This window comes from Anopheles coustani, chromosome 3 (assembly GCF_943734705.1).
Source record: "Anopheles coustani chromosome 3, idAnoCousDA_361_x.2, whole genome shotgun sequence".
In the NCBI taxonomy this organism is placed as follows: domain Eukaryota; kingdom Metazoa; phylum Arthropoda; class Insecta; order Diptera; family Culicidae; genus Anopheles; species Anopheles coustani.
Genome location: NC_071288.1, coordinates 11,810,476 through 11,823,843, shown reverse-complemented (window position 1 = coordinate 11,823,843; position 13,368 = coordinate 11,810,476). Strand labels below are relative to the sequence as shown.

General features: G+C 42.9%; 1 protein-coding gene across 1 annotated transcript; it reads left to right on the top strand.

Annotated features, from left to right (window-relative positions):
• Positions 1–11,789: 11,789 nt before the first annotated feature.
• On the top strand, positions 11,790–13,151 carry LOC131259000 (alpha-tocopherol transfer protein-like). The gene is made up of 7 exons (XM_058260408.1): positions 11,790–11,880; positions 11,947–12,106; positions 12,222–12,303; positions 12,383–12,562; positions 12,646–12,756; positions 12,836–12,969; positions 13,052–13,151. The coding sequence occupies exons 1-7, from the start codon at positions 11,790–11,792 to the stop codon at positions 13,149–13,151; spliced, it is 858 nt and encodes a 285-aa protein (XP_058116391.1).
• Positions 13,152–13,368: the final 217 nt, after the last annotated feature.

Sequence of the window (13,368 nt, the reverse complement as noted above, 5' to 3'; positions counted from 1 at the left end):
GAAGATGTTCGTTCGTGTGCTTGTGGCTCGATCGTCTTTATGGGGCATTCTATTTCAATCCGGGCACGATTTTCGCTACAGGAAATCGAAATCACTGCGAACGAACTGCCCGAGAAGGTAGTTTTTCATTCGATTAATTGTTATTTAGATCTTGACACAAATTTTATGTGTGAAAAAGTTTATAATTCGTTGACACTAGTTTTTTTTTATTTTAAACAAAACATAATTCTAAAAATGATGATAAATATGATAAGTAAATTGCATGTACTTATTTAACAAAAATGACTCATCCTACTATATGACCTACCTTTAGGTTTGCTAGAAGGAAACAGAAATTCTTTTCAGCGCAATTAATCCATAAATATAAAAAAAAAATCCATATAAATCCAAAAATTCATATAAAATTTAATCCATACTATACAGAAAACAGATGGAATGGATTATTGCGGATAAACAAAATATTTACATATGAAAGCAACTATTTTCTTTTCATATTCCCATTCTCGGTAATACACAAAGTTTCCTGAAAAAATGCCGAAATTGTCAACTCTCATACACATCAAATAATTTAGTAATATATCAATCTAATAGTATGACAAAATCGAGATGGCAAACAGTTTGTGCGTGATGAACGAAAGGTAGCACCAAGCAACACCTAAACACATTCAAACAACTAGTAACAGCAAAACTATAACAAAAATTACAGAAAAGAATCGTTTGTTATTCCTTTAAAAAAATGCACCGCAAACTCTGCCTCTTCCTCTCTGTATACAGGATTAAGCTGCAATATTTACACAAATCATAAAAATCTTTCTCTAACGTTCAGTGAGGAACAATAAAACTGATGATTATGCTCAACCGAGCGTCAGCAGACATCAAACCGATGTATACAACATAATACGACTGAATGGTGCACGGTTATGAACGGATCGTACGAAAATACTTCCACCACCGACCGGCAGCAAATTCAGTTCGAAAACGAATATGGGAGCTACTCCGAGCAGGATACACGTACATATTTAGCGCAGTACAAACAGTAAGCTCATCTCCGCTGCACACACCACTAAGAGAATGATTTGTTCGGCATCCCCTAGCCGCCGGAATCGAGCCGGAAGGAACGAATGGCCGAACCGAATGCGCACTGCACCGCCCCCCGATCAGGCTTCCCGCGCCCCGTTGCGAAGCCGGACCATAAAATGGAATAAACTATAAACCACCGACCGCCAACAGATGTGTTCTACTTCATTTGCAAGCTTGCCACAGCTTAGGCTACGATTCCGGCTGTATCCGCTCATTTTCTTTGTCCCGACGAGGGCGATTAAGCTGCTGTGCCGGTGCTTTTGTGTAGAAATGTAGTGCGAAATAAATTGCAACTCTAGGAAAAACGCCCGCACCGAACGATATGTACTACCGAATAAATGTTGGCTCAGTATTCATCGCCGAGAATGTATGTTCAGTGTTGAGAACTTGAATATGAGCGTTTTAAGCGCGATACCATCGTGTTTACATTGCAGAAACAATCCGACACCGTAGAATGGGAAGTGAATTGCACTAATTTGGTAAGGGAAGCCTGATGAAACGAAATTGATTGTTTTGCCTTGACTAATTGCATATCCTCGGATGCCTTCGAGACAGGCGAATGCTTCACTGATAAAACACAACTCGTCGCGCACAAGTAAAGTATGACCATAACTAAATTGAACCAAAGAAAGCGCGCTACTGTGGCGCCTCTACTGGCGTCAGCCGGAAACTAATATTTTTAGTAGTATTAGTAAACAATAACAATGAAGTTGTGAAAGTTTCAGACCTGTACTATTTTTTTTCGCGAAATGCCGAATAATGGAAATTGATCGACCGAAAATAGCTCCGCACAAATCACTGGAGCGCCGGTGGACAGATTGACAAGGCCTGGAATCCATAATAAAAGCAAAGAAAAATTAAAAGTATTTTTCTTCTGCACAGTTATACATAAGGTTAGTTTTAAAAATAGGTTTTTACTATTTACATGTTCCCTGTTCCTATAAATTCACATGAAGTATTTTGCTGATTTTTCGACCTGCCATTATTCCAAGGTGGTCTTGGAGTGGTACTGGACCAATAAGATCCACTTGGTACCAAAACCAAATTTCCCAGAGTTTCACCCCATCGAAAAACTCTGGGCAATCACAAAACTTCATTTTAGACGAAGTGTTGGAACAGTTACAGATGTTCTTGGCAAGAAGAAGTGAACGGACGTTGCGAAAACGGTGTCCCTTTCCACGATACGAGCGCTAATGCAGGAACCAAAACACAAAATACGTGAATTTATAAGAACAGTGAACACTAGAATACTAAAAACCTATTTTTATAACAATCGTTATGCATAATTGTACAAAAGAAAAATACTTGTCATTTTTATTGTTTTTTTTTAATGGGTTTCCGGCTTATTCAATTTGCTCAATTGCCTTGGTTTTCCAGTTATTTGTGCGGAGCTATTTTCGGTCGATCAATTTCCATTATTCGGCATTTCGCGAAAAAAAATAGTACAGGTCTGAAACTTTCACAACTTCATTGTTATTGTTTACTAATACTACTAAAAATATTAGTTTCCGGCTGACGCCACTAGAGGCGCCACAGTAGCGCGCTTTCTTTGGTTCAATTTAGTTATGGTCATACTTTAACTTCACACGTGGGCCATTCGATTCGCCCACCAAGCTGCCTAAATGCGGCCCGCCGTTGCCGACGATCCTAATTAAGTTTATCGTGCATAACCGAATAAACGTGCATAATCAATGACTTACGATTGTGGCCGATTACGAGGCCCCGTATCGGGGGCGGCACCCGATATCAGCCGGGGGGAAACAATGCGCAATTGTTCCGGCCGGGCAGATCCTTGGCGCGATTCCGATCCGTGCCCTCCAGAAACACACCGCCCTGGGCCGGGCGCAATAAATCGTGGATTGTACAGAAATTTAGAGCAATCGATAAACTCCATCAATCATGGTCTGGCAAATCGCATGATTCACCGCACCTTCTGATAAGCGAAATGCCGGTCCTTCGCGAGGCCCTTCGGCCCCGATGGGCGCATTGTTCACTCGACAAATATGAATTCGCCGAAACGCGGTGGATGGTGGAGTTGATCGTGGAAAATCTCCCAAAACATCTTAAAACCGTACCGTGTTTCAGCGCCAGGTAGGGGGAGGGGGTTGGTTGTTTAAGGTTGAACAGGGCAATGCTAACACCGTTGCATTCGAACAACATCAATCATTTGTGCTTCGGCGTGCTCGGTGGATAAGCATCGCGCTGGATCCGTTTATCCATGCGAAAAATCGTGGGTGTTTTTCATCGCATCCTATTGCACACCGTGAGCTTGGAATTCCTTTGGAAATTCATACAAACCTGTAACGCGCCAGTTGTAACGTTTTTGAAATTGAGCGCAATATTGAGCTGAACCAAAGCACACTTTAGAACGTGGTATTCCGTTTACAACGATAGTTATCAACGATACGATATGATACGATCAAATAAATTAGGTATTGTAAACTGTAAAAGTGGAGCTCCGCAAGAGCCGCGCGAACTCCGAGGTATCCGCTAGGTGGCATGGGTTCGTAGCTCAATCAAGACATCGCCCTGCCCTATATGAGAAGAGTGAAGTAATCTCTTACCATTTAGGCATGTAAGAGGCCGGTCGTTACGCCAGAGAAGAAGGACATGAAGCTTAAAACCGCAAATGCACACCAACACAAAAACACTAGAAAAGCTACGCTGTGCTATCATCTCTGAACATGTATTTTGGATGACGAATTAAAAATGAATTGAAAATCACCTACAAGAACCGGTACGAAAGTGTGATAAAATATTTATTAAGGATATTTTATGACGAATCTACCTAAGTATTGTAAATTATCGAAGTTATGGAAAAGTGTTGCTGTGGCTAAGATCCTGCTCTTCGATTTGATCTTATATTATGAACAGAAACCAAACAGCAAACTTTTATAAAGTATACGAAGATCATAGCATTTAGAGTTCAGCATTTTCATATTTTCTAAGCCAATGTGTTTTTCTTCTTCGCCACAGCACAGTAAATTTTTAAATGTACAATCTTTCGCAAAGGCTGTTCAGGGAAATTAGATACAGCTATTTTATAAAATCATATAACGTTAAGCCAACGTTTATTCAAATAACCGAAGTATTTCAAATATAGAGGTTACCAATTTGACGTATAGGTGGCGCTGTAATAAATCGTTTCAGAGATGATTCAAAACCATCGTTTGCAAATCATTAAAAATAGATACACATTGTGCTCAGAAAATACACTTCTTCTTCTTGGCGTAACGACCTCTTTGTCATGCCTACCCGTTAAGGGCTTACGAGACTTGTTTCCCTGTTGTACGTGGATGGTCAGTCCTCTCGTACAGAGGAGGGTCCGGTCTCGGTTGGGATTCGAACCCACGCCGTCGAGGTGGTGAGCCCCAGCGCTCATGGGCCGATTTTCTAACCGGCGCTACCGCTCGGCTGTCGCAGACCCCCTACACTAGAAAATACACTATGTTAGTGCAATACAAAGATACAGGCTACTCTTTCAATGTTAAATGCAAACCGATATTGAATATCCCCTACATCTGTACTAGTATGTTTAATGAAATGGAACGTTTCTTTCACAGAAAATGTACACTTAACAAATGTGTAGGTGTTTCATAAGGCATTTTATTTTTCGTGTCATTGCCACTTGGTAGACACCTTTTGACATAAAATTTCATCGCCGGCTCGTTCCAGATGAAGGAGCTCACTTTCCCACTGTCCTCAACGAAAGGAACCGTTGCAAGCTCTGTCGGAAAATATTATGAATGTTGCTGTGTGGGCAAATAGTTTTCACCCGAGGCGTGATTATCACAGGCGAAAAAACTTTTCAAAACGTTTGATTGGATTAAAAATCCCACCAAAGGCTTAACGTCATAAAACAACGCCGTCGGAATGGTGTAAACATAGCAAACACGAAATGGCAAGAGAATCGTTATCCGATTGATCGCTGAAAACGTTAAATCTATCTATCCATCACCAAGTGGCCCGACGCTGACGACATAGATAACATTACGATCAATCTATTAATCTTCAAAATGGTATCGATACATAATGCCTCTTTCCCGGTACCACCAGCTTCGCTGGCCTTGGCTTTAGTTTGCCAATATTTATGCAATTCCAGAAAGTGAAAGACAGCGGTTTTAGGTTGGGGTTTTCGCTTATTTTATGTCCCATGCCAGGGTGGGTGCCGTGCCGTTGCACAATGAGCAGAAAAACGTATTTATTAATTATCTTGTTTAGGCATCATCACATAAAATTATTTACATTTCTTTTACGATCACACCAAAGTGTGTTCCTGTGTATACTTTTTCTAATGCCTTGGTACGAAGTAGAAAAACACAAAACATAAAATATTTAATTTGCAAAGTTTGCTTTCTTTATTTTAATCGAGACACACCGTTCACGCTCCGATTCCCGTTGTTGGCTGAGTGCCATTATGACAAAATTTGCCCCGTCCGCCGATCAGGAGGCTGGCTGTGGCTAAGCAAGCAATAAATCAAAGTGCATGCGGATGTGCCTTCTTCCACGCACGGGAAACTACTGTTGATTCTTTCTGAGTAATCGTCCAGCCACTTCTACCGGTTTCTAATAAGATGGAATTAGTTGACTGTGAATTGAATTCACAGGCACCGTCGATCAGTTCGTCTATTCTAGCAGCAGCATGACGGGGACAACGTGCGGAGTTCAATCAAATACCAGCTTTGCCACACTAGAAGCCACAGCGTAAGGGTATTAAAATAGACGAGAGAAAAAAACTGAACCTCATACATGCGCATTGACCACCAAGTGCAGTTCACATGTAGCATTTTAATTACACTGTACAGCGTGCACGATCAAAGTTGAAGGTTAGACTGGGCTTTTTCTCCCCAGAACACTTGACGAGTCTCATATCGTTCTGATGTGTTTCATATCTAAAACTTCATACCATTTGCTATTTTTTAATTGTTTCCAAATGTTATTCCTTTTCATTTTTGTTTAAATACTCTTTAAGTACTTTAAATACTTTAAATTTAAGAAAGTCACATTGCCCATTCTCTTTTTACACAAAATTCACACATCAACGCTCCACGAAAGAATGTCCCCAACGCATCGGCTCGGTTTAAGGGCTTCGAGGGACCTTGATCGCAATGCAAGAGCACGGCCACATAAATGATGGAGAATGTGCAGTGTACGAAAGCGACCTTTACCATGAGCAGGTACTCTTAAAATTGCACGCGGCCTCCGGAAAATGCTGCGATGCTATGTTACTTAAGATGCGCAGCGGCCCGTAGTACCCTCAACAAAGAGTTGTCAATTACTTAGCTCTGAAGACGTAAATGAAGAACCCTCGATTGAATCAACGGAAACTCACGCCGGTTACAACTTTCTGTGTGCTGTACCCGTACCTGATGCTGCATTGGACTGTGCCGCTCGTTGGCCTCCAGCGGAAACCACCGTCAATCACTGACTTTTCCCTTCGTTTTTTTTTTGGCCGATTTAATCTCCTATTAGCAGCACACGACGTCAAATCTCCTCGTTAAACTATTACGCTACAGTGTGTATTTTCTGTTACATATTTACCGCGCACTACCACCCATCACCGTCAAACCGGCCCCAACGTTGTGCCGTTGACCTTCCGTCGGGGCCTAACCAGTTTACCTCTTGGCCCATTGGCGCGTTTCCTTTTCTTCCTTTGTTCCTTTACTCCCACCCTCCCCTGCTAGGGAAGGCTGGTACCTGTGGTTCTCTCTGTTATCGGTCGCGCGACACGGCATCATCCCCTGAGGTGAGATGAGTTCATACGCGATCCAGGGGTGAGCCGTGCGAGATCACACGAGCCGTTCACCCTTCCAAGCAGCTCGAGTGAGCACAAGACAACAGCACTCTGAGAGGGAAACCCGCGAGCGGTCGCGAGACGTTTCAGGTCTCCGTATCTGTGCGCCAACCGGTCGACATCAAAACCCGTCCAGCCGCGATCGTGGTCAGACGGTTTACCAGTTGTGCCGTCACCTTTCCGTTCCATTTTCTTTTCGGATTTCTTCTGCTTCGGTCGTGATACGTAAGTTGTGTCATCGTGTGATCCAAATTGGGATTTTGTTTTCTCTGTCAGTGTGGTTGTTTTTTCTAAAAAAGTGATATTTTATTACGCTGAGTTCTGTAGCTGGCCGCTTGCTCCTATGGTGTTAAACAAAAGACTTGAGCGAGCGAAAAAGCGACGAACCGACATTCGTCAAAATCAGTCCAAGTTTGATTTTATTCGCGCTAATTACCAAAAAATCGCTCGTGCTGTTACCGACTGCATTTCCAATACATTACGAAAAAAAAACAAAACAAATTACATTGCGACCTTCTCTGCCATTGAAGCGATGTCCGGAAGCTGGCGTTTTGTAAAACACGATCCAAACGACTCAGTCGGATCCGATTGCATAGCGGCCCCAGAGTACATACAATACGGCTGCAGCTCTGGCAGTGGCTTTCGTCTCCAGGAGTCTTCAGCAAACCCAGGAAGTGATTAAGCCTTGCATATAACCTGTTTTGCTCACGAACAGTCAGCGTGGTGTGCCTATCTTAGGCGAGCGCCAGCAGCCGATGGACGTTGGAAGCATAGTTTGAAGGTTTCGCGAAAATGAAAAAGTGCACATTTCTGGCAGGAGAAGATTGCACTTCCACGTCGGAGCTTTGCTGGCGCTGGATGCAGTTTGCGGGAATGTTTCTCCAGCGCACTAGTAGGTAGTAAACAAAGCAACTTGGAACCATATTTCATGGGGGTTTCCATCCTGCAAAAACCATCGTCTCTACCCCTGGCATCCGGGCACTGCATCGCTGGACAACATATGGAGGTGTTATAACAACGGCCGTCTGTTTAGCCGAAGCGGGAAAAGATTTCTCTTGCGCCGTCCGGTTTCCGTCGGAGGCGTTTATACTAGTAGTGGCACTAGCTAAACACGCGAGTGGTCCATTCCTTTCATTTTTTCCCTCACCGCTGCCACCCCAAGAAGGGGTAGATGCAAGAAGAAAAAACGGTGTCGATAAGGCCTATGAACGGTGTGACGCAGGGCGGATAAAGCGGAAGCAGCCGGGTGGAAATGTCTTGTAAAGGGAAGAAAGTGCGGTTCAGTGATTACATGAAGTGCCTTTTTTACCAAACCAGCTAACCAGCTTTGAAGTCCACTTATGCAGTGTGTTTGCCAACGGACTAGTCCAAAACTGTACCGTCCTCTTACTAGAGCCAACTAGTGGATGTGTGTTTAGTAGTTGCAAGATAACTTTCAAACAAAAAAAGATTGGGTGTGTCTAAGAAATGGAATGATAACATTTCCATGGTGAAAGTACACAAAATCATACCGTGGTACTAACCAAGACAAATTATAATTACTTTTCTTTTGTCAACAGCCTCACTATGGACTACGATTGAATTTATTCAAATTGACAGATCGATTCGACCGGATTGATTCGATCAAAGTCTGTGCTGAAGCTGTGAGACTTCTCCGTATCACGACTTCATTTTTCAATCAACTGTTGTTAGAAGAGGTGTTTATTTTTTGACAAACTCTTCCATTTTAACATCAAAACAATGACTCTAGGTTTTGATCAACCACTAGATCTTCCTTTCAACACGTTTCTCTCAGGCACCCTATTATGACTGCGCGTTACTCAACGCAGGGTATTGTGGGAGTCGTTCATAAAAATCCATCATGGTGTTTAAGGCCAAAGAGATTGCTAACCGACGCCGGGTACCTGTACTCTAACTATTTTCCCATGAGTAGTTTTATCGTTTCTCGTGCGTAATCGTTTATGGCATCGCATACTTCTTCATAACATTTGCCATCATACGTCGGTCAGTCTGACGAAAGTTAACAGTTTTGGCTGCTTTTATTGCCCCCCGAAAGACAAACGACACGTTCACACGGTACCACGAAATGTCACATTTTAATTAAGATTTTAAGGGCAGAAATGGTTGCGATCAAAAATGCAGTACCTGTTTTGGTGGACCTTTGCTTGAGGGGTTTTATTTTTGGGTAAGCTGGATTTCGGCTACTTCAAAGCACAGCGTTTCGAACGGTGCATTTGGGAACGCAACAAAGTATGTCATTTGTGTTTTCAATAACTCCAGCAGCCAATTAATAAACCTACCGGGGCGAGAAATTGCGACATTTCGTCTGCATTCAGCCAGAGGTCGTTGTCGGCTAGTCACGCTGAATAGATTTAATTTTAAATCATCAATCTACTATCGATTGACCTTCAAGGTCGAGGTGACACAGGACGCTATTTCTTTTTTTGACGGTTTTTCGTGGCTTTCGGGTTTAACGGGCCCACTGCTGTTAATCATCTATGGCCGGACGGCGTGTCTAGTGGCACCGGCATCAAGCCGCCTTTCTCATCATGCTGTCGCGTTGATCGCAGCGAGCCTGTCGAAATCTGACAAACGCTTGGGTGCGTGTAGATTTCGGATGCCCGCTGTCGATTAGGCCACACGGTCGCGTTTGGACACGGTTTCTAGCCACAGCTACTAAATCTTCCAACTTTGCGAGCGGCCTTCGCTCTGGAGGGTTTAGTTTTTTGTCTTCTCCTTCTGCGTTGGCCCCCGGAGATAACCCACCGACACGCCGATCGACTATGACGAATGTCGTGGTGAAATGTGTTGGTCAATTTATTATTTTTTCTACTTTAAATTATTTTCCTTTCGTATTTAAACCATCTTTTCCACCGCTTGCTTTGATTGGTTTTGGACTTTCACGTAACGATGCGGGGTTTTTTTTCAGAGCAAACGGGGCGAAGATGGAGAAAGATAAAACTATTGCAAAACCCCGTGCCGGGCCCACATATATGTAATCCTATGTCACAGGCACCTATGGTTGCTTTTTGTTTCGTTGCCAAAAACACCCACATGTATCTCTGTCATCTGAAACCGGTGCAAGCAACAACCGGATAACCTTAGGTGAAATACAAAAAGCATCTCATGTTTACCGCTGCGCGAGCTGGGTACGCTTAGTAAACCAATAGACTCAAGTGGTTTGCACCTGAAAGTACCGACTATTTAGACACCATGTTCTTGTCCACTTGCGCACATCCCGCACCTGATGCGTCTGTGTTTGCCTATTGCCGCAATGGCCGAAGAACTTCGCCGGCTTGCATTTTTCGGACCACTTTGTTTTGCTTTTTAACAGTCAACATTAAACATTGCCAACGCTAGCGTCGGATAACGGTGCGCGGAATGACACCGGCTGGGGCTACCTTCGGCGTCGTGTTCGTTCCGTGGGTCGTCGGCAGCAGGGTTGCTAAACATCGTCGAAGGTTGAGCATGGGGTGATGCCTTCGAAGCGTACCCTTTGCAGATCGGTACGACAATGGTGAGGAAATGGTCTCTGCTCGCACGATACAACTACCAAGGAACGCGGCAACAAGCAAACTTGATAAAATTTTCGATCTGAAATCTTCTATACAACGCAGCACCGTTTTTCTAAACCCCAAACTGGGCAAGTTTTAAAGATTTTATTTTTATAATATTGTTTTGGTTTACAGTTACAGATGCTGCTAGTGCTATCTTTTCCAAGACGAAAGATGAAACATGATAGCGAGAGAACAGTTTTTACTAAAACGGCTTCCGTTTCCTCTAGGTTACAATGTGAAAAAATTTCATCATTATGAGCAATCGTTAGAATTTACTAGAACTTTCTTTTTTCTGCTAGTGAGAGGTTTAAGGGAGACAAAGATTATAAGCAATGCTTGAAAAAGCTTAGTTTATGAATTTAAACTTCCTCGGCAAGTTAAAAAATTTAGCAAAACATTAAAAAGGAGTTCTAAGCGTAAACTATGAAAACCCAACTTTCAACAACTTCAACGATGAGCGAGCTTCTTTGGAAAACAAAACTTCTGTTTGCGCCATTCAAATTCAGCTCGTTCGTTCGTCCATCTACCAAAATCCGGTTATTGTGGCACTAAGCATCTATCACTTTAGCTAAATAAACAAGCTAAGTCCCGGAACACATCGAGACAGAAAGAAAACACACTCAGCAAAACCGGTACGGTCGATAGCAGTGACCGCCCGAGAGTGCAGAATTGGTAAATATTAACCTTCGCGACGTCAGTGATTTCGTTTCGTCCACCACCGCAAGTCACTGCAGAGCAGTGTGAAGCGATCCCAGTCGCGGTTTGGTCATTTAGGCTGACCTCAGCCGTGGCGAAATACCTAGATATGTTAAGAAAGAAACCGTTAAAAAAAACTATGCTAAACAATATTGTCACAGAAAAACCGAGCATCGACTAAATGACACGCGCGCACACATTCCCGCGCATGGCGTCGATTTTTGCGTACCGGTCGCTTCACGGTCAAGGCCATTTCATGCGCGATTCGATCGATGGAGCACGATCATGCGAACGATCGTGTACCGGTTTTTTGAAAGCAACCACGCACTCTCCAGCGGTGTATCTCACCGTTTCTTACTCGTGGTCCCTCCTCTAGTTTTTGTGTTGTTGTTGTTTTTTTTTTTAAATTTTTCATCGCATTTAAAAAAAACATATCCTTCGACGCAGATGATAACGATACTTTCAAAATACGAGTCAACCTTGCAGAACGCTCGCTTGAGCAAAAATTATTTGAAGGACAAGATTAGTAAAAGCCATAAAATATAGGGATTGCATGAGAAAACGACAGCTCGAAACGGGTAGATAAGAGCACCACGAACAACATTCAATTGTAGCTATTTTTTTTCTTCTCTGACAATGGATACAGCCCCACAGTAACAAAAATGGGTATTGAAAAGGAAATTAATCTGGACGAAGGAGCGACCCAGCTGAAGGACTGGATTTCAACGCAGCCCCATTTGCCTCAGAATATACGTATGTTTTGAATTCATTGGTTAAAGGCAACCTATAATAAACCCATTATTTGTTTTTCAATGTCAGATCCAACGCTGCTGAAAAGATACATCCATTCGACTCACGGTGACATGGAGTACGCGAAGAAAATCTTCGTTCTCGGTTATACGATTCGACAAAACAATCCAATCATTTTCGATAACCGTGATCCACTCAGCGACAATGTCATGAGTATTTTGAAATCAATGTAAGTTTTTGCTCTAACTGTGATTTGTTTGTCTCTCTTCGTTGTGGTTTGAATTGTAATAATGTGAACACTCTGAAAACGAAATGGTTTATTTTTGCTTCCCCAATCGTTGCAGTGATATGGTACCACTACCCCCTGTGGAGGGATGCGATGATAAGTTTATTTTCTACCGGTTGGTAGATTGTGATCCTGACAAGGTAGGTCACGTTTGACTTCTCTCTTGTGTGATGATGATGTAAATCTAATTTGTCTTTTCACGATTGCTATTGACCGCAGTTCGACTTCAATGACGTGATTAAGACATTCTTTATCATTGCCGACCTTCGGATGATCCAGCCGGACGTACCGATGAATGATGGGGGTGACGTACCGATCTTCGACATGAATGGGTTCACTTTGCGCCACATGACCAAGGTCGTCCTGTCAACATTGCGCGTATATATGCGCTACACGCAGGTAGGTCACTGTCCGGCCTCTGAGCGTCGTTTGCCTTTTAGATGTTTATAAAATATTTGTGTAAAACTTACCTATTCCTACAGGAAGCCCACCCCGTGCGACTGAAGGCCATTCACGTGATCAACTGTACGCCGTTTCTCGACCGTGTCATGTGCTTGGTGAAGCCATTCATGAAGAAGCGGGTTGCGGAAATGGTATGGTCTCGATCTCGTTATTGCAAGAGCTTGCAAAATAAACTGGTGCAATGGGTTCTGATTCCGGATTAATTTTCAGCTGCACTTCCACCTACCGAACTCCGATACCATTTATGCCCACATGCCAAAGGCCGCCCTGCCGGACGAGTACGGTGGCCAACAGTCGATCACCAAGCATAAGGAGGACTGGTTCAACCGAATCAATAAGCAACGGTAGGCTGACTCAACCTAAATGGATACCTAATGTGTAATCGTTTTATTTACGAATCATTTCTATTTCATTTGCTTTCCCTAGTGACTACATCACCGACAACAGCCGGTGGAAGATTGACGAATCTCGCCGAAACAATGGCAATGATCTTTGTGGCACGCTTAGGAAGTTGGAAATCGACTAAAACCTGCTGTATCCATATTTTTATCTTGCTATAATTGTTTGTACTTCTTTTACATATGCAGCGTATAACGACCTACAAGAAAAATCGTTGTCGAGAAAGTGGGAGGGATAATTATTCAATAAACTGATATTCTGTTTTCGTAATAAAAGCCTTTTTCTACAACAAATGGGGCTGTTAAGAAAGTGGCGATAACGATACTTTTAAAAATACAGGGAAG

Excerpts from the sequence above, each read along its gene's own strand:
- LOC131259000 (XM_058260408.1), top strand. The coding sequence starts at position 11,790 with ATGGGTATTGAAAAGGAAATTAATCTGGACGAAGGAGCGACCCAGCTG. Across the intron at positions 11,881-11,946 it reads CCATTTGCCTCAGAATATAC|ATCCAACGCTGCTGAAAAGA; the intron begins GTATGTTTTGAA and ends TTTCAATGTCAG. Across the intron at positions 12,304-12,382 it reads TAGATTGTGATCCTGACAAG|TTCGACTTCAATGACGTGAT; the intron begins GTAGGTCACGTT and ends TATTGACCGCAG.